The sequence below is a fragment of the Clinocottus analis genome, unplaced genomic scaffold (genome assembly GCF_023055335.1).
Source record: "Clinocottus analis isolate CAN_PGR_092001 unplaced genomic scaffold, fCliAna1.0.p SCAF_12, whole genome shotgun sequence".
Taxonomy (NCBI): Eukaryota; Metazoa; Chordata; class Actinopteri; order Perciformes; family Cottidae; genus Clinocottus; species Clinocottus analis.
Genome location: NW_027175843.1, coordinates 16,226,395 through 16,248,047, shown reverse-complemented (window position 1 = coordinate 16,248,047; position 21,653 = coordinate 16,226,395). Strand labels below are relative to the sequence as shown.

At 39.3% G+C, this 21,653-nt stretch overlaps 1 protein-coding gene across 2 annotated transcripts in view; it reads left to right on the top strand.

Annotated features, from left to right (window-relative positions):
- The window catches only part of lrp1bb (low density lipoprotein receptor-related protein 1Bb), a 225,958-nt gene extending 208,674 nt beyond the window's left edge, over positions 1–17,284 (top strand). For both annotated transcript variants that reach the window (XM_068571847.1, XM_068571846.1), the window contains exons 81-91: positions 523–648; positions 1,052–1,216; positions 6,035–6,196; positions 6,784–6,958; positions 7,327–7,431; positions 9,969–10,082; positions 11,814–11,890; positions 12,594–12,684; positions 13,018–13,168; positions 15,056–15,130; positions 16,102–17,284. In XM_068571847.1, the coding sequence (XP_068427948.1) occupies positions 523–648; positions 1,052–1,216; positions 6,035–6,196; positions 6,784–6,958; positions 7,327–7,431; positions 9,969–10,082; positions 11,814–11,890; positions 12,594–12,684; positions 13,018–13,168; positions 15,056–15,130; positions 16,102–16,242 (1,382 nt within the window). In that variant the 3' untranslated portion in view covers positions 16,243–17,284. The remainder of the gene's footprint in view (positions 1–522; positions 649–1,051; positions 1,217–6,034; positions 6,197–6,783; positions 6,959–7,326; positions 7,432–9,968; positions 10,083–11,813; positions 11,891–12,593; positions 12,685–13,017; positions 13,169–15,055; positions 15,131–16,101) is intronic.
- The last annotated feature ends 4,369 nt before the right edge of the window (positions 17,285–21,653 follow it).

Here is a 21,653-nt window from a genome sequence, read left to right as displayed (position 1 = left end):
GTTTTATCAATTAGTTTTAGAGCACCTGACAGATGTCTTATCTTGCCTTAAATCAAAACATTATTTATAAAGTGTGATCTGTCATAGCGTACATCTGCTGAGTATTAGTATTTAATCTAATACAACCCACCTCTGTGGAAGTGTGTGTCATTTTGATTTATTTGAAGTACTTTTCCATGACATGTTTACATTGTTTTCCACTGCAAGCGGCAGCAATAAGAGCACTTCAGAGAGTTGATCAATTAGACAGTGGGAAATTCTTTACACGTTTCACAATCGTTGATTATTCAATTTGAAGAAGAGGCCCGAATGTGATGTTATTTATATGCTTTAGCCTTGGGCCTCTCTCGGCTTCGAGACAATAACACTCTTGAAAACTGGAATTAAAACACTTGAATTAAATAGCTTTACTCTGAGACAGAACAAACACACTTTTCTCAAACAAACCTCACCTTCTCATATCAGGCCAGATGAAGAGATTTATCTTTTTTGCACTTTTGTCTTTATTATTTTTCTCCACAGGATCAAATCCATGCCTGAGAATGTCTTGTGATTTCATGTGTCTGCTCAACCCTACTGGTGCCAGATGTACCTGTCCAGAAGGGAAGGTGCTGGTCAATGGCACCTGTAGTGATGCCATGGTCTCAGGTAGGCCGACTCTCGCATCTTCAAGCCATAGCAAGATGACTTATTGCAGGATTTAGCAGCACCTGTAATGGTGGACAAAGGAAACCCTGGCTTGTGTGGTGATGATCAGAAACAATTCTTACGTTGACAACTTTTTACAGAATTGAGAACATATTAATACACAGCACAAACTTTCAAACTGAGCAGACATCCAAAGTTGTTCATAGCTGAGACCAAAACACACCACGTTGTGACTATTTGATGTGTGTTAAGGTGGATTGAAGTTTATGCTCATCTATTTGAAAATCCTGGTTCTCACCTGTGTGGATGCTTCTGACTGACATTAGCAGGATAGCACTGTTTGATGTGATTGAATGTTGCACACTGCATCACAGTAAACATTATGGGCTTTGCTGTTGTGAAGGTGAACTGTGCCGTCCCCCCTGCGAGAATGGAGGCCGATGCTTGGCCAATGAGAAAGGAGATTGGAGGTGTTACTGCTGGCCTGACTTTTCGGGGGAGCGCTGCGAGGTCAACCACTGCACAGACTACTGCCTAAATGGAGGCACCTGCATGGGCTCACCCCTGGGTAAGTCTACTTCGAAAAATACTCTGTCGAACAACATCTGCAGCATGATTCTTCCCTGCAATTGCATTATATTTCACAGGTGTTTTATCTTTGTATTCACTTTATTTCTCTTTACATATAGTCATATATATATTGTAATAGTATCCGCATGCCAGTCTAAGCATCCAGAAGTATGAATAGATGGTCCATGTGTTGCATTCCTTTATATTCAGTTGATCAAACTTGTTGAGAAAACGTGTCGCTGTCACAGACAGACATTTGCAATTTAAAGTTGCCTGCCTATTTCCTTTTTCATGCTGACCCAGTGATGGCATTCAACCACATTTGTCTTCCTTTAAACTTCTATGTCTTTCTCACTTCAGCTCACATTTGCCACATTACATCTGCCGGTTGAGCAGTTTCTTTTCATTGATGCTCCTGTCGAATAAGCCTCAAATATCAACCTTCTTCCATGTCAAGGTCTTCTTTTATGCTTTCATGGTTTCCGGAACAAGTTCTACCCCACAATTTAGCGAATGTATATGAATATGCTGAGATGTCAGCGGTGGAATTGAATCAGGATGTACAGCCCTCATAAAAATGCTATCATTGATTTACAAGCCTGTACATCATCTTCCAATCATCCCACAACATCTCCATTTCCATTTGTCATTAAAAAAAGGAGACCAATTTCCCTGATACAAAAAGTGTGGTTTCTGTAGGCTTATCCAAGTGGTAAAAAATATATTAAAGATGTTTTTATTTAAAGACATGCAGTAAATAAAAGGAGAAACCAAGTATTATGTTTAAATGTGTGAGTCATAGCAGTTACAGTCAGAGAAAAGCTTTTGATTTTTGTTTTGAATGGTTTTGATTTAACGTGATGTCATGTTTCACTCTCTACTGGCCTTTTTAAAACAAAAAAAATCAAAGTTTATTTTTCTCAAGTAAACCCCCATTCCCCTCTCTCCAGGGAGTAAACTGTTTGTTTTGTAAAAGGTCTAGCTATCAAGATAGCATAAGATTTATATGTGATGGCCTCCGGACTGGATAAGAGGAAACAGGGCTCCTATTTGTGCCACTCAAGTCGTATTTTGTTCGTCATTCACAGGTTAAGTAGTTGGAGTCCAACATTGCATTATGAAGTGTATTCCTATTTATGGTCGTGGACAGCTGAGAGGAAAATGAAAGTGTTTTGATACCGGACATATTGTGCTGAAGGGGACATTCTGTTCCAATAATGTCCGACAATTTGTTTTTTCTCATGAGAAGAGGTCCTAATGCATTGAACACATGTCTTTGAGGCATAAAATATATGTCTAGAGATGATCGAGAAAGCAAATATGATCAAATGGGTTTCCTTAAGTCCCTGCTTTGGTGATAAAAAAGGACTAAAGGCAACTTCACAATCAATTAGTTGCTGGACTATTTCCAGTTTTATCTATAAAAACACAAGGTGTCATTGAATTCCTGCTCCACCGTCCCTTTAACTGGTTTACCTACACTCTAATGGAACTTTTGGCAACAAAACACAAACTTGAACCAAAGACACTCAACTGTTTTTTATTTTTCTATGCTTTTATGACTTGTATTATGGGTAAAACAAAAAGGCTTTGTACTATGTCTTCAGAAAATTATAAAACACGCCGAGTTAGTGTCACAACATCAGTCCCTGCTCTCAATTGCTACTTGTAAATCTCTGTACATCCAGCAGGTGTGGTGTAGGGACATTGGGCTACTTCAGGACAATGGCTGCTGGAAAAGGATTTGGGAAACTTGCTGACTCATTTAGGAACCCAAATCATCTGACCAGCAATTAAATGTTAGGTCTTAGCAAAATTCCTTAATTACCAAAACCCGTTACCACCATTTTATTATAACCTTAATACAAGATGTATTTACAACTCATATGCGTGTGTCTTTTAGATGCGAGCTGTCCTGCAAAATGGTGAAATGCACAATTTGATCAAGAAATATTTTAGATAATGTCTTTTTCCAAAGCATAGTGCAGTGGCTGTTTGTCAAGACAATTGAAGGACAGAGAGATATTACTTCAATTTTAGTCAGATGTATGTACTTTTGATTGTAACCATCCCCAAATGTATGCTAGAGCTAAAAGAATATGCAAATGTTTAGTGCATTTGCCCATTTGAAAGAGGAAAAGAAAGAGATACAGCTTTCGAGTGTGTACGTCTATTTTTTAATGTAGCATGACACCAATTAGGATCCACTGCGTCAGATGGTAGCTAGTTTCTTTGATGAAAAATATGTGCATGAAGCATGTAAACATATGCATGTTTACATTAAAATGGTCCATAAAGTATGTGTAGAAATGTAAAGTAGGACCCAGTGGAGATGGCATTGATGGAACATTATCTGAACCAGGAGGTGCATGCACTATCTGTTCCTACGGCTACGTTTCTTACTTTTTTTAGATTAAAAGTAGTGCATGGTTAGAGAGCTTAAACCTCGGCAGCCATTGACTTAACAGAGACGTGACTAGAGGCAGAATGATTGCCACTTTGACATTTCTAACCCAGATTATCCCAGCTACAGAGTTGTGGAGTGTGAAATTACCAAGTAGCGTAGTGGGAAAGACCAGCCTTGATACTTACTCCTGCCTGTCCATTATGAAAGTGTGAGTACATTGTGTTGAGTGCACTGTTTTTGGAGGGAATATGAAGAACTGATTTTACTGAAATTTCCACCTGCTGATAATGTGTTACTACTGCCAAAAATACATCATGCTCATTCCACTTTAACGGTGTAGCGGAGGCGCAGCACAAAGTCTGTATGAAAGTAGTTATCAGCCCATTACAGCAGTCACCCAAACTGCAATGAATAAATGTAACACACGGAAGTGTGCCTATAGCATGAACCTGTGGTTTGCATTTCTACTAATATCTAAGGCATGTTCACAACCAAGGCTAAAATGAAGCGAGAGGAAGATGGCCATTGTAGTGAATATGGATTAGAGTCTGACGCTCATACATTACACGTAAATACTAATCTATGTAAGTCCATGTTCCGACTCTCACTTTTAGGTATGAGCTCAGTGACAATAAGACAGCTAATCAATTTGTTTTATGTTAACAGTGTGTCTAGTGGATGTATGTACATTATGATGAATGTGTCTGTCATAGGGATGGACACTACTATTATCATCAGACTCTGAAGTTCCTCTCACCTCTGTGGAGTGGTTCAGCGCCTTTCAGCTCATTGTTTTGGATCTTACTATTTTGGTTCAATCTCACTGCTCTCATCAACCTCATTTTCAGATGCAGCTCATGTTCTGATAAATCCCGTTTCTCCACAAGCCCGGCACCAAATGGCGCACAACGATTCTATGTTGCGTAGTCGAAGGCTGGAGCCAAGTATTAAAGCCAAACCCCGGCACGGCACAGCTTGTGAGCGTGGAAAGTCAAAGTTAAATCTTTTCTGATTCAATCTTTTCCTACTCCATGTACAATTTTTGAGCCTCTGCAACTACATCAGTCAGAGCAGCTTTCATTCGCAGCTTTCAATCCTGACGTGTCACACCTTTATCATAGCATCAAATAACCAATTTCAATCAAACTTATGAGAATAATTAACACTTTAACATCCTACAAGTGTGATAAGAACGACTTAAAATGACAGGAACCATCTTTTAAAAGATGCCTTGTCTCACCACTAAAACCTTGAATGTAAAACTTTTGGCATGTGGGCTTTATCACGGTCATCAAAGAATGTAAATAGTAGAAAGACAGTATTCACATATAAATCACATGTGCCCATGAATGATTTCATAAAATTGTCAAGTGGTTTTAGACCAATCAAGTTGTTGGACTGGCAGTAATTTGAGTGGTGTTACTGATTCGGATGTCTCTGATCCACAAGTCTTATTTATGTGGAGGTAGATTCCTCTCGGGTGTGAAATATAGGAATATGCATGATCAAAAAGGCTATTAAAACTTGGGGAATTAAATATATATATATATATATATATATATATATATATATATATATATATATATATATATATATATATATATATATATAAAAAGGAAGACGAAGTAGAACATCACTCCCTCATGTTGAAGCCGCTTGAGGTCCTTTGGACATCTGATTAGAATGCTCCCTGCTTCCCTGTTTGAGATATTCTAGACATGTCTGACAAGGAAGAAACCCGTAGGCAGAGCCAGAACACACTGGAGGAATTATATGCATATTATTTCTGGCCTGTGGATGATTGGGGATTCCCTAGACAGATTTAGAGGACATGACTGAGAGTAAGGGCACCCTTATTTCTTTCCATAGGTGTCACCTCGTCATCACCTTGACCCACCCATTAATATGTGTCTAAAAATGATGGATGGAAGGATGTATCTTTGCCTTTATTCTGACCAAAGTACTGGATGTTTTTTTACTGCTCCTATTCAGCACCTGTCATGGTGATCATAGGAGGATCATTTCCATATAACCATTGAATTGACACTCTATGCATAAGCATGTAAGCTAATATTACAACACGTCACAGCGATGTAGATTATTATTTTGTTTTTTTTAATTCAAAACAGCTGGGCCATGTTGTAGGTTACTCAAACAGGAAGTGCATGTGTTATTTGCTGGGTACTATTTTCAATCTTAAGCACTGGAAGTTATTCCCAGCAGCAGGACAGTGAATGTGAGAGACACAAAATGGATCATGTTCTCCAGTTCAACAACACTGGTGGTCTATGACACAGAAGAATAAACTTTAAAATGATTTGGATGTGCAGGCAATGCTTATGAGCAGGATGAAAGCATTGTTGGTTTTATTCTTTACATGCTCTCTTAATCTTCCCTTTTCTTGTCCAGGTAAGCCCACATGCCGCTGTCCTGTCGGTTTCTCAGGGCCTTTCTGTGAGAAGAGGATTTGTGACAACTATTGTTTAAACGGGGGGACATGTGACATCACTCAGGGGAACCAGCCTGTGTGCCGCTGTATGGCAGAATATACTGGGGAGCGCTGTCTTTACCGTGAGTCCTGCAACCATAAAACACCTGAAAGCACACCAAACAGGTTATGCAGGGCATGACCTTGCTCTCTATGTGATTGACATTAGCTGTTCAAGTCTAGCCGCAAGAGCAGTCACATTTAAGCATTTATTTGAATTCAGTTATGCTTCATGAAATCTATAGAAGTAAACGTTTCAAAGTTCACACGCAGAGAGTGGAACAAAAACAACCCCCTGAAGTATTTTCTTTCCACAAACATTGCATTCGCCTCTATTTTGCAGATAAACAAAATCAAAAGCATCAAAAGAACCTTTGGGTGTTTCTGTGCTGACGTGATAATGTATTGCATTGCTTTGTCATAATGGGTTGTGGGAAAACAATTTGAACCGCACATCATTAGTATTTTCCTAACGTTGCTTGCCCAAGGGGTGATATGTTTTCATCTGTGGCTAAGATGTCATTTGATGTGGGTAATTGAGTCCCATTAAAGCTCTGTACAATTCCAATCAGACCAGATTAAACTATGTTTCAAGTTTCTCATTACACACTACCCTCTCTCTCTCTTTCTCTCTCTCTCTCTCTCTCTTATCTCTCTGTCTATGGAACAGACATCTGTCATCACTACTGTGTAAACTCCAAGGCCTGCACGCTATCCAGTAGTGGCTATGTGGAGTGTGTGTGTCCTGCGAGGTTTGAGGGGAACAAGTGTGAGGTGGACAAGTGTCTTCGATGCCACGGAGCTCCCTGCCTCATTAACGAGGAGACGGGAGATGTGGTTTGCAAGTGAGTGCTTGGTATCTGCTAACTTTTCTTGTCCTTCAACCATTTTGCTATAATGCTAGGGCTGTGTGTGGTCCTCTCCATTTATGGAAAGGTATCAGTTCTACAGCGTGTCCTCGGGGCTCAGTTCCTGTATCCGCAGGCTGCAGGCAGAATTAATTGATTTGATTAAATCTGAAGAATGTATTGGGCCACACACCCTACAGCAATTAAATCTGTGGTAATATCAATGAATTATAATCCAGGTGAACTTTTCCCGCTTTGAATGAATAATGAAATATGTTTGACAAAACCACCACTGACTCATTTTCTTCTTGTAAAAGTCTAGTTTTCTGCTTGTCGCTAGCATCCATTATTTCTTCATCCCCCAGTTGCACAAATGGCAGAATAGCACCGAGCTGTCAGCTGTGTGACGGATATTGCTACAATGGAGGCACCTGTCACCTGGACCCCGACACCAACCTGCCTTTCTGTCAGTAAGTCACTGCTTAATGGGTGAAGGAAAATGGGGGAGAAAAAAATGAATGTTCATCACTATTATTCAAACTCTGTCTGTTTTCATTCAAATGCTGGCTCTGTGCCTCAGAAAGCCTGGCCTTAGAAGCAACACTAAAAACCACCAAGGGGTACCATGCCACTGCTTGAAGAACAAGATAGATGTCTTCCTCTGGAAAGAAATCCTTAAGTTGAGGGAAGGTTTGATGTCACTATGTGGAGGCCATGGCACAGCAGGGAGCTGAGTGCCAGTACACCATCTTATGCTGTGTGACACCTTACTGTGGCTTAAGGTTTTTAGGCAGATAAAAAATGGTTTCAAAGCCCCTTCAAAGCTTGCCATTCTGCACATATCACACTGTTCCTCCTTGCAGTTAAGAGCTGATGTCAGGCATCTCTGGCTCTCTTCAGTCGTAGGTTTTAGAAGTTCTAAAAAAAGAAGTTGAGGTATATGTCGGTGGTAGGACATGCCATGAAATCCAATGCGTAAACGTGTAACAGACAAAAGCTTGACTGGCAGACGCGAGGGAATTATTGTGAAAAGACTACTCAAAGCGCTGCCCATAGATTTAAACCACCTCAACTATAATCACATGCAGTACTGCGTTCAAAATCTCTCCAAGGAGGAAATTGGAAATCCTTTTCAAAAGCCAAACTCTTTCTTTTTAACTGCCCATTGTCCACTGTAGTTAAATTGAAATTTGCGGTCATCACTCACAAATTCCAGGAGATAGAATCAATTTCTATGCAAATGATCTTATTCAAGGAGGTTAATCGATCTTGATAATGTGGTTTATTATTTGCTGCGCAGAACAGAGATTATGTGAGATGATGGATATGTCTGTGTCAAGAAATCATAATGTTTGGCCTTAATACTCTGAGTAAATGCATATTTCATCAAGCCTTCCCGAAGCAAAAAAAATCCATGCAGGGCAGAACTGCATCAGTTGTATTAAACACTGAAAAAATATTGAATGGCGTTTAAAATGTATGATTCAAGACAGCCATTGGTAAACATCCTAGGTCTCACGGTTATTCACTGAGATTTATTTATAAATCATTCTTGAAAAGCATTTCAACTACACAATATATTTTCCCCCCATGAAATGCAGAAAAGCTCACCTACTTCAACAATTGTGTTGTCAGTCAGTCCATAACACAACAGTATTTTCATTTGGAGTATAACTTATCTCTGATGATGTCGCTGAGAAGCCGGCTTTGGAATACGTGTGTACAATAGCGTTACTTTTTTTCAGATAAAAAGATGTTCCTTATGTGGCACAATGCTTATGTCACTTTGACTTTTCATTCTATTTTTGAATAACAATCTTTCCAGACCAGCTATGATAGGACTTTTTAAGGATGTCTTTACAGGTTCGGCAAACCGGATCCAACGGACCTCAGTTTGAACAGGTCCCCAATATTCTTCTCAAATGATGACATCATATAGTTTTATTATTAGAGTTTACTTTAGAATGATTTATTCGGATGCATTATCCAGATCCAAACGACTTAGCTTACTCTCTCACTGTATCGATTATGTTTCACAATATTTTTCTTTTTTTTAAGTCTTCAAACATTTGGGTGCAAAAAAACTTTGGATATATTGCAAAGGTTACTTAAACTGATATTTTTAAACAGGGTCGAACCTATTCAAAACGTCGTAACACTTTTCAATATAGTTTATGAAACTGCAAAAATATAAAGAGCTGAAATCATAACTCCCGGATTCAATATTTCTTTCGTTGGTCTTTCGAAGAAAAAAGAAGGCAGTTTTAATTTCTTTATTCCAAGACAAACAGAAGAGCTGAATTATTAAATAAACACACATTTTCATCAAACTAAATTATTATCTAAATACGCAACATACTGTTGAGTAAGGCTTTGTTTCCAAGGTTGACTTTATTGTTGGTTGTTTAATTTCAGCTCTCTATATAAACATGTATTTGATTTGTTTCAAAGGTCCTGTGATTGTGTTTTTGTTATATATATATTATGTACATAGTAGTATTAAACTGTTGACTGACAGTCAACATTTTAGTATGATTGTGTTTCCTGTGTATATGGTGGGATATGATATTGACAATACAGTTTATTCCCAATGATTGTATTTTTAATACATCTTATACATTTAAATTTTTATTTGGATTTAGTTTTGCCTTCAGCTGAAATTTAGCAAAAATACAATTTTGTTATATTTAGTTACATTTTTTTGGTATTGAATTGACGATGAAATGCATTGTTACCTTATTTCTCAAGAAAGTACACATCTCGGAGGTGTGACCTCTGTAAAAGATATTTCTCTTGCAGACGTTCCCCTCACTTGGTGAGCATTACAGTTGACTTGTGTTCATATTATTTATTTTGCTAATTTGCTTGATGCAGACACAACATTGACTTACTCCATTTTTTTTTTGACTGAAGCTGGTGAAGGGGATTACAGTGTCAGTCTCCATTCACCGAGCAGCAATATACATTCTCTGGGCCCTTTTATCACTCCCAAAACAATGTTTTGCAGCTGCACGTCAGGTTTCAAGAACCAACGTTGTGATGAGCTGGCCAACCCCTGCGATTACTTCTGTCAGAATGAGGGGATGTGCACATTAACAGCTCTTAACAAACCACGCTGCAAGTAGGTCCTTCTCACCTCTCCAGCTGTATTCAGAGCCCACTCACACCTTTTGTCCACACCCCCACCCTGACTCCATCCGGCTCCATCTCAGCCTCAGTCCAGGATGTGGGCTCTTTGTCACAGTGCCGCCTTGTAGCAACTTATCATGTAATAAGTGTAATAAGGTAATGACTTGTCAAAAAGTACGCCATAATATGTTGAAAATTGAGGACTAAAAGGAAATATAATAACATAATTATTGCACGAGCGTATGATCACTTTTTTTCCGGAAAACTCTGTCTTTTTTTCAGCCATTTGGATGTAACAGGAGTGTTTCTTTAGTAGATTATTACAATTTGCCTCTCTATTTTGATTGAACTGTGTTTTGTCACACTGCTCTGGCTCAAAAGACAGGTCATCTTATTCGCTGTAATTAGTGTGCTTGTAAAGTTGTTTTCAAACAATGTATCAGCCTTTTTACTCATAGCTCACAGCTTTGCAATCAATTGAACAGAAAAGAAAAGGTTTTCTCACTCCCACATTTTGTCAATTGTAATAATATTAAATCCAAACAAAATTACTTTTTCCCTTAAAATTACTTTATTAACTGACGTTTAGTGACATTTTTTTTATTTATTTTTACTTCATGATTGTTTTACTGTCATTGTTTTTGATAACCCAATGACAAATGATATTGTTATTACTATTGTTATTAATAGCAGCAGTTTGACCTCAGTAGTAAGATATTTTAATATGTATTTTATTCATAAAAAACTAACATCCTTTAAATAAAAGCTACATTTTCACTAACAGTATGACATTCTGAGCAGATATTATAATTATGGACACTTATTACATGATCAGTTGCTGCATGGCTCTGTTCCTTTGCTGCCCCTCAATGCCACCCATCCCATGCAGTCATCACCCGGCACACAGGAATCGGGGAACTAAAACTCAACACTGTCTGTGCGATGTGGCCGTCATTCTGTGCATTTGCAACCTTTACATGATGATAAATATGTTTTTGACCAGTCATCTCATCGGTAATCAGTTTTTATCTTTTATGCCTTCAACCCAGGTTAAGAGAATGTCTTCGTTTTTTTAAAGGGATTAGTCTTTTCGTGGTTTAAGCCTCCCAAAGGAGTTCAAACTCCCCATTGCTTCCAAATTTCCATTCAAATTCATGTCGCTGTGATATCTCGTTCAACGAGGGTGTGATTCATTTCCTGTATGTATGGGGCTGCATTCTTATTTTTGATAGCCTGATGTTCTTCGAGTGCATGTAATTTAGAGTAATTTCTTTCTGTCATCATACAGTCACACCCACCAGATCACTCATGCTTTTCAAAGCCATCTGCGTCAGTTGTGTGAAATTAGATATCACCTCCTCTAACAAGGGTCATACATCACGCCCATCGGATCCCATTGGAACACAAATGAGATGACGACACTTGTTGTCCCGCTGTCATCCTTTGATATTTTCCACACTGAATATTTAACATGTAAATTCACACACACTGTTTATGGACACAACATGTATATATACATAGTGCTCTCTCTCCAGGTGGTGTTTTGTTTGTGTTGGATCAAAGCACTTCATAGTCAGACTGAATCATAATGTGTTTGTATCTGTAAGCCACGGTCACATCATAATTTTATTCATTTTGTAAAGGTGTTTTCACAGCCGTTTTCTGCTAGGAAATCATATTCTAATAGTAGTTTATTTTTACTCTCTTTTGACCTCCCCTTCAGATGTTCAGCCAATTGGGCAGGAACACAGTGTGAGAGACCTGCCCCTAAAAGCAGCAGATCAGACAATACCAGAGGAGGTGAGTACTCCAAGACTAGTTATCCAACCTCACAGTTTCCTGAATGTATGAGTACTTGTGTATCACTACAGAGGCCCCATGCAATGATCTTCATTTTCTTTAGCGTCCACATGTTTTTACAGGGAGGTTTATACTCATACTCCAGCCCAAAACAAACAATTGGACTTGGTCCGGATTGGCAACCGAACTAAAGAATTCCTGAACTCCATCCAACCTTTCCAGTAGTCTGCAGTATTTGAAAAGAAAAGCCAGAAAAGCCTTTCCTCAGCAGGTTTACCTTGTATAAATTAGAGCAGCTGCTGGTGTCAGCCCATCACAGTTCATTGTGGTACTGTTCTGTCTGCAAATTAATTGGAAGTCAAACATTGAAACGTTCTAAATACCGTTTCCCTTTGGGACTTCTGCTAGTCCTGAATTCCTGTTTGGATATTTGTAGGTATTTAAAAATACTTTTCCCGATATTATTATATAATATATTCATTCACATCGATATTACTGCATTGCCCATATGTGTACTGGACAGCTGTTCTGTGAACAGAGTAAGGTGTGCCGTCGACCGAGCCCAAGGGAAAAAAAAGAGTTTTTTTTCTTAAAGCCACAGTCAGGCATGCTTACACACAATGTGTCACTATCAGAGCCCATCTCAGCTCTTTTCAGTCGTTACTCATCTCTCCATGCCATCTCTCCTCTGTCCGTCTCTTAGGGAGCATAGCTATCATTGTGCCGCTGGTCCTGCTGGTAATCTTGATCGTGATGGTGGTAGCAGGTGTTTTCATCTGCAGACGGAGGCAAAGGTAAGAAAATGAATAAAGGAATACAATATAAATGGGAAAAAGGCTTCTAAGCAACAACAGATGCTGAGAGATCCAACAGGATGCAGCTTTGAAGATGAATGGACATCATTGCTTTATAAACGAAAAGTTTGTTGTTCGCTTCAACATGTGCAGCAGAAGGCCTGACTTCTGCACCAAGCCTCTGATTATAATTCAGCTTTTAATACTACGAAGAAAAGTTGTGTCCTCCAAGTGTGCCAAGTAGTACGATGCATGTTGTTGTGTGAAGCCGAACAGCACGTTGACCTGCATGTTGTGTATCATGTTATTGATTCCTGGCTCCGCACACCTCAGGGGGAAACGTGTCCAGAGGCAGCCCATGACAAACGGGGGGATAAACGTGGAGATCGGGAACCCGTCATACAATATGTATGAAGTGGACCATGACAACCATGCGGATGCAGGCAGCCTGCTGCGACCTAACTTTACGCTGGACCCTCACAAGGTTGGCTTCATGAGCTCAATATTAAACTAACCACTAATATTAAATATGCTCAGTTTCTCATTTTAATTAAGAATTCATTTCATTTACATGTTGTTTTCATTATCACTACGTGTCAAATTATTCTGTCAAATTTTCTTGTTAAACAACACGTAGTTTGATCCTGTTATATTATACAAATGTTGTGAGCTTGTTCACTGATCTACTCTGACATTAAATCCTATTTCTAGCTGTATAATTATTCTTGTTACTGACTGGATGACATACTTAGGTTATACTGTCATCTGTACTTTTGTATGTGACGGAGCTGAAAAAAGGGATGTTCATTTTATGATGGGAATTATTTTTGTTCCCAGAGTAGCAGCAGTATGTTGATGTCCAACATAACCAAAGTATGAGATATACACTGCCTGGCCAAAAAGAAAGTCGCCACCAAAAAAAAAGGTCACACACACTAATATGTTGTTGGACCGCCTTTAGCTTTGATTACGGCACACATTCGCTGTGGCATTGTTTCCATAAGCTTCTGCAATGTCACAAGATTTATTTTCATCCAGTGCATCAATTTCTCACCAAGATCTTGTATTGATGATGGTAGAGTCTGACCGCAGCGCAAAGCCTTTTCCAGCACATCCAAAAAGATTCTCAATGGGGTAAAGGTCTATGTGTGAAAATGATGTCTCATGCTCCCTGTACCACTCTTTCACAATTTGAGCCCGATGAATCCTGGCATTGTCATCTTGGAATATAACCGTGCCATCAGGGAAGAAAAAAATCCATTGATGGAATAACCTGGTCATTGCTGAACCTGGTCGTTGCTGAACCTAGACCTGAGCAACTGCAGCAACCCCGGATCATAGCAGTGCCCCCACAGGCTTGTACAGTAGGCAGCAGTAGTTGAATCCAGGTGGCCACTTTTTTGGGCCAGACAGTGTATATTGCAGTTTATAGAGTTGGAAACAAGTTTGTATTATTCAATATTTAGTTTAGGTAGCTAGGGAATTTGTCAGTATGCTCAGAACTAATTCGACAGGAATTCCACTATTTCCAGACATGAATGCATACATATTGAATGTATGCATTCATAAAAAGTGCCTTACATTACTTTTTTAAGAATTTGAGTATCCATATTCAATAATGTCCTCTTACACCTTGAAAAATGGAGAAGGGGTGAGCTGATTTGATTGACACCAAACTTTAGCACACCTGCTAATGATTAAAGTTGTTCAAGAGCATCATTGCTGCATCTCGGGCCATGAAGATAGAGACACCTTGTCGATCACTCCCAGCCGAACATGGTTACCTGTGCATCGGCTCCTTACATCTGCAGCTCAGAATGAAAATACACAAGTGTATACAGTGTATACTTTGTGTAACCTGAAAAAAAAAATCTTATTTCTGAGTTTAATTACTCCAATAACTGTGATAGTGTGATATGGAGTGTTGGGAAGAATCAAAAGGAATCTCGTTTTCTTGATTTATTCTGTTCATGGCCCTCAAGCATACACTAATACTCAGCATATCAAATGAATCATAACACCTTCACTGATGTTGTTATCTAGCTTCCCTGCTAGAGCTTCAAGTCTAATGCTATTGCTTCTTGCCCTGCCAACTCTGACATCTGCTATTCTCAGTCCAATCTGGCTGTACTTTCCACAAAGGCATGCTGGCTCGAATCTAAACTAGTTTCTGTATTCCACTACACTCTCTTGGGCCTCGACAAATCCCTACTTCTTTAACTCAGTGCAGTTTTACTGATTATAGAAAGATTGTTGACGGATGAAAAGTAGATGGCCGTGCATCGTCATACGCGACAAACTGTTTGGTGTTAGCTGTGTTAGTGAATTTAACTTTGAAATGTGAATAGAGGTGGTGCCTGTTGTGTTGCAGGGCTGGTGTGTAAAATCCAGTGACCCTCACACCTTGGGCATCAATTCTGTGCCCAAGGAGGTAATCCCCGGACAGGTGAATGTTCCAAACTTTACTTTGTGTTTGCCCTCCAGAAAAAAAACATCACCCTCATGTAGGCAAGCAGTGTGCACTGTGCAGTTACCTGGCAAACATTTGAATTACGTGTACGAGATAAATACATTAGCTCAAAGTGAGTCATGGTAACATCCACAGTCCTCTATATCTGTTTCCTACATCCTTTGTGAGATCAGTGTTTCATTTCCAAACATCCAAAAAAAGAAGTGACGCTACGCCTGTACTGTACTTGAGAATGTAGACAGTGGGCTTGTGTGGATTTATGTTCAAATTAGCTTCCTCCTGCATGTCGCTGTCTGTTACTGCACTATTGCATGCTGGATAACAATTCACCAATAGCATCTAGGAGTCTTGTCTTGTGCTTTTCTTTGTACTGCTTCAGATAGAAAACCTTGATGATCACAGCACACTTTACCTAAAACTGCACTGATCCACTTTTGACGACATAATAGATATAGAAACATTAGCTAAAATGTCCCTTGTGTTATGTGAAACAGGAGGGTGTTTGTAATGAACCCACACACTAGCTCTCCTGAGTTTTCTGTCACTTTTAGCTCATGTTTATTTTTTCGCAAACTGACCTGCAAACTCTTATCAACCCCAAGCCGTTAAACTGATCAGCACACTGATACAGAGAGCAGCTCGCTAAAGTAGTGAACATAGTGAGCCAGATGTTTTTCTCATGAGTCGGTGGAGACCAAAACTGAGCAAAAAGAGTTGGATTCACCGAGCGTACAAAGCACGACTCCAGATGAATGATGATGCTTTTTTGAATCATACTGGCTTAGATTTTTGCCGCAACAACTTGACAACAAGATGATTTGTCAGATGTTGTTTTCATCTTGTTCCAAAAGAACAACAATATGTTAATGCAACTTTAAGACTATCACTGTTCTAAAGGGACGTATATAAATACATATGTTTTTCCATCTTCTTTCCTTCCCTTACAGCCCATGAACTACTCCAATCCAGTGTATGCAAAGATCTATATCGACGGGCAAAACTGCCGGAAGCCAGTCATCAGTATTGATGAGAGGAGAGAGCTACTCCCAAAGAAACTAGAGGGGACAATTCATGAAACCGCCGCATAGCCTAACTTTACACTTTGTACTTCTTTTTTTACCACATTGTACAATGTATAATATAAAGGAGGAAACAAGAATTTCTCTCTTTCCTATGAGGCTCTTAGGTTTTACTGGTTTAGCATCAGCATAATGTCCTTGTTGGTGTGCTGAGATTCATTTTCCATTTACTGTTCTAATGTTTGTCAAACATAAATTATGACACTGAAGTTAAGCTGCTGATTTGCAAAAACTTTATTAACACCATAAGCCACACTCGTGCACAGTTTAAACCTTGAAATGCAGCGCTATAAATGTGTACCCATAACTGTTTCTAGCTTAAGGGGAATCTGGACAGTGTGTCGTTTTGTGAAGGTAATGAACGAAGGTTGGCTCAATTTTTCTGAACAAATGTAAGTATCGTTAAGAGGGATGGCTAAATTATTGTTCTTCTTTTACATGTCATATGACGTATATGGACCACAAAGCTTCTCCACTAAGCACTGAAGCTTGATATTTTGAAGGTTTTGTATTTTTATTTAGTTTCCTCCTCGGTACCTGAAGGGTCTAATTACTGGATTTCCAGTGAAGGCCATCCATACTATCAACAGAATCTTTTCTCACACGTTTTGTTATCCTGTCTTTTCCATATCCGTGGATTTCCAGCTCCATCCGCCCCATTTCTAACGTAATATACCACATGGACTTATCTTTTGGTGAAAGAGATTGAAGCCGCCCTTGAATGTTCTCTGATCAGATTCCCAGATCCTGTACTGTACACTGAAAAGACAGATACTGAATACCATATTTTTCTAGCTCTCATATATCAACAGATGAATAACAGATTTAGACAAGGAAGAGATTTACCACAGCTACGAAAGGTTATTAAGAGTTATTATCGACACATCTGATGCTACAGAAGAGGAAGATGATAAATATAAGAAATTTTATAATTTTGTATTTGATTTGTATGTTGTTTGGCTGCTTGTATTTTGAAGAAATGTATTAAATGTAAGTAATTTTTATATAAAAAAAATGTAAATCGATATTGAATAAAGGGGGCTTATTTCCACGGCGTGTCCCTTTCGTAGGCCACGGCAGATGCGGCCTTCAACCCGTGATCAAACTGGCAGTTGTTGTATATCCGTGTACTCCACGGCCACTGACCTGACGAGTCAATCAACAGTGTGAGGTCTTCTACTTGCTGCGCGGAGGAAGGTGGCTGATGGGAGATTATTGCCCTCGCTGTGTGTGCAAGAAGGCCAATACAATTCATTACCTGATGGTGGTGACACAGCATCAGCGCCTCCTGCTGAATGATAATTCATTCTCTTCTCTCTTTACCCACAACGGCCGTGTCTCCACACTTCACCATGGCAACCAGAGGAGGCAGCGACACTCCTGCCCTTCTCTCCGTCCGTCCGCGGCGTCGACCAGCCCACCGGATTTTAAAGATGGTACAAATAGATGACCCCCATTTCTCGTTTCCTTAATTGTCCTCCACAGTTAAACCTTTGAGGACGTCAGTGAAATCCATTGATGAGACTTGACATTTCCAAATTAAAGTTTGTATAAATTCGGCCCTTTTTCTACAAATCAAAAATATATATGTGACTGGAATTGGACATGTTATCTTTGAAAAAAAGCAGACAGGCCCGTATGCTGAGAGGAAGGAGCTGCACCGCTGCTGCAACTGTGGCCAAGAATGTCAACACAGTAAAGTACTTCAAATGAATCACTTGTTGGAGCAGTCTGTGCTGGTTGAGGTATCCTGGTTAAAACCTGAAGATCTGGTTGCAAATTCCATCTCCATCTCTTTTAGAATAGTGGTTTATGGGGCTAAGAGGCATTATTTATGTTTCAAAAGAGACAAAGTGACAACCACATGACTCTGCTATCCCACATTCACTTTTCTTAATATAGTTGTGTAAAATTAGTTCTGGGTTTTGGGAAAAACATCCGTTCATGGAGCGAGCAATGTTGGGTCACTTGTATTTGGGGCTTTCCCAAGGCTTGATGGACAAGAAACTGTCCTGGTTGAATCATCGGTACAAAAGATGAGCTACTAATACAGTTATTTTTTCAAAAAGTAAAAGGTTCAAGCCAGTGTTCATATAAGCAGAGTAGAAAAGTCAACTAACTTCCCAAGAGCTTTTCTGTGAGAAATATCCGATTACTGAGCTTAAAATTCAGATGTATGTATCGCATTGAAGCCGAGCACGTCCGAGATCAGGATTACAATCCCAGCATGCATCGAGATGACTGCGATCAAGCTGCACTCGCATCTCTGCAGCCAAATCTGCTGTTGGACCGACATTTGAAGTGCATCCATACTCTCATGGTACATATGTGTGATTGACTTATACAGTTTTATTTTTTTTAAATGTATTTATTACGTACATACTTTCTAACCTATGGTCAGCTGTATTTCCAAGAGTACCATTATGTGGGGGCATATGATTGTTATTATACAGGTACATCATCAATGGCAGTCATTATGTGGTACATATGAGTGTCAATCATAGTGTCAGTACATTGTAATTCATACCAGGCTCTCCATATAACAGTTTTCAGCTCATAAGGACCTCCGGCTCAGCGGTGATAGAGCTCAGCTTCACTGTGAAAGAGCTGCTGCCCACTTACTCAGCCCTTAAAGTGTATCAAAAGAAAGCAAAACTGAAATTTGAAAACTCGTCCTGAACTAAGAGATGCCTGGCTCTCCCCTCCCCTCACCTTGCCTATTGATTTATTGTCTCTTTTCCACTTAGCAAGCATCACCATTCTCCTGCATAAACATCAGAAAAACCCAGAGGGCTCATCTCTCGGACAGAATCAATAACAGCAGGAGTCGTATTCACATTATAAACAACAGCTCCTGCATACTCATGCTACAGCCTGCACCAAGGAAAAATGCTATAAAAAAACTGCCTGAATATTAGAACACGACTAAGAATCTATTTCATTAAGCCGTCATTAATTCTTGGGTTCAACATCAATAAACATGACACACCCAATATGTTCAAAGCATTTTGTTCCAGTTTACTTGACAAGGATTTAGTGTAAACTATAACGACCTTCAGTGGAGATATTATTGAAAAACAGTTTTAGATTTACGCTAAATCCTGGGTGTTCATAATGTCAATCAACAATCATCAAATTTGTAATATTGTATTATACATAATAGTTATTACTCTTACTGAGCTCAAATGTTTTCTATAGGTCCATGAAAGTTTCCATCACATCCTTCATAATAGTCAATATTAGACTGTGTTGCAAACAGTGGAAAACCAAGAGTTGCATTTATCTTAGATCGTAGATTAGGAGGTTGGGTGTGGAAGACATGCTGACCTTGTAGAAAATATTTTTAAAATCACAGGTTACAAATTATATCATCGACCTGGTTCATGAATCAGTTTTATTATCAAGCGTTTTGGAAGGCGTCTGCTCTGTCCTAAAGCGACCTGTAAAGTACATTCTGAAGCGTTGCACTACCGTCTATCTCATTTCTCAAGGCTGTTTACTAAAGAATGGATCTTTTGTTCTCAAAATGTTGGTCAACAATTCGTTGTATTTACATGCAGCAGAGAAGCCTGAAGTGGAGGATGTTCCATGTCCTCACAAACCTTGACTAATGACCGGATTAGGGGGGGAAATGGGGCAGAATTGTAATCCCCACAGTGAAAGCTGCACTGTCACTAACATTGGCCAATAAATCTGTGGGGGAGTCCACGCTTTCTTTGGCAGCTTTTGTGTTCCTGCAACAATTCTGCTCTCGGTCCTTGACCGCAGTAGTATGCAGCATGAAGGCCGCATGCTGATTGGGTACACTGCACATTTTCCCGCTTTATTCTGACACTTGGACATGTGAATTCATTATGGGGCACTTTTCTGTACAGAGATTACAAAGTGCTTTTTAAAGAGCTAAAGTAGGGGAAAAAATAGCAAAAAACAAACGAGACAAGATTAGACCAGACTTACCCTCTCTTACCCAACTGTGTTTACATGCATGAGAAATCCACTCCATTAACCTGGTTCAGCACAGACGTGAGCTGGTATTTGCATAAACGTCGTTCCAGTTGATTCCAGACCTTCTTCTATGGTTCCTCTCATATTTCACTCATACTGTGGACTTGCACGGGGCTGTAGATGTACAGTATTTCTATATGAAAAAGATGTTGTCAAACTGTGCTCATTATTCCATTTTCAATACGAGAACGATCATCAAATCTTGCATGGACACAGTCTGTCAATCTCGACCAAAGTTCCTCATTACCCGAATAAAAGCACAGAGGAACATTCACAGTTGCAGAAGCAGTGTCCGGTGTACTGGACATGAAGCTACAGCTCACTTTGTCTGAAAGAACATATGCAGAGAACGGATAATGTATTCCTTATGCAGACATGTCTTATGATACTTATACATATGCATGCACTCAGTGTACATGTACACATATCTTTGTCCTCAAAAGAAAAGTATGAAAGTTGAACTAAAGTATATTTTCAACACAAATATTCCCATCAGCCTTCTATACCGGCCTCGTGCTTGCAGAAAATAATGAAACAAAGATAGTATTACGATTATGTTATCTCAGTAATTCAAACATGGCATAGTTTAAGTGCATAAGTAAAATATAAGTAACTTGAATTTGTTTCCAAGTATATGAATAGATGCATACTAAACATACCAAAAGTATACATAAACACATGCACACATGTTAAGTTAAGCTTCTTTTAAGATTTTCAGTCATTCGTGCTGGACTCTGGTACCAACATCGTCACCTCAGGCCCCATACCCACCCACAACGAGAGAGGCAAGAGATGATCCAGACTATTTGCCCTCCAACTTGGCTTTGGGACCACCGTACTGCCACTGGGAACCCCTCCACCGAGAGCTTTGACCCGTTCTGCGTGATGGCCTCCACCCAAGCAGCAGGGGATCCAAGATGCTATTTGACTCTGCCCTGAAGGAAGGACACAGCGGCCCAGTCGGTAATGTCTAGTCACCGCCAGCATCCCGTTCTTCTGCACCTGACTCAGCTCAGTATGCTTTCTTTTTCAACTCAAATCTTTATAGAGCCAGAGCAGCACGCTCGATATCACACTCCTTTGTTGCAAATCATACCAATTTAATTCAAATCCCTCTGCAGCCTCGGTTATCCGCTGCCCTTAATTGCAATCCTGTATGTTTTGGTGTTTTAAATATTATATCCCATAATAATAAATGTTTTATGCCACGATTTAATTACTTTCAAGATCTTTGATTTGTTTTTTTTAATGTTATCATCATTGAGAGAGGGTTATCTAAGCGCAACGATTACATTGTTGTTGTTTTTTTACTTCTTTGTTTAATGATAAACTTAGAAGACCCAGTGATATTTTTTCATAAACTGAAAACCACCAAGGCAAAACAATGCTTTTATCTAAGTACTTAAAGCATTATC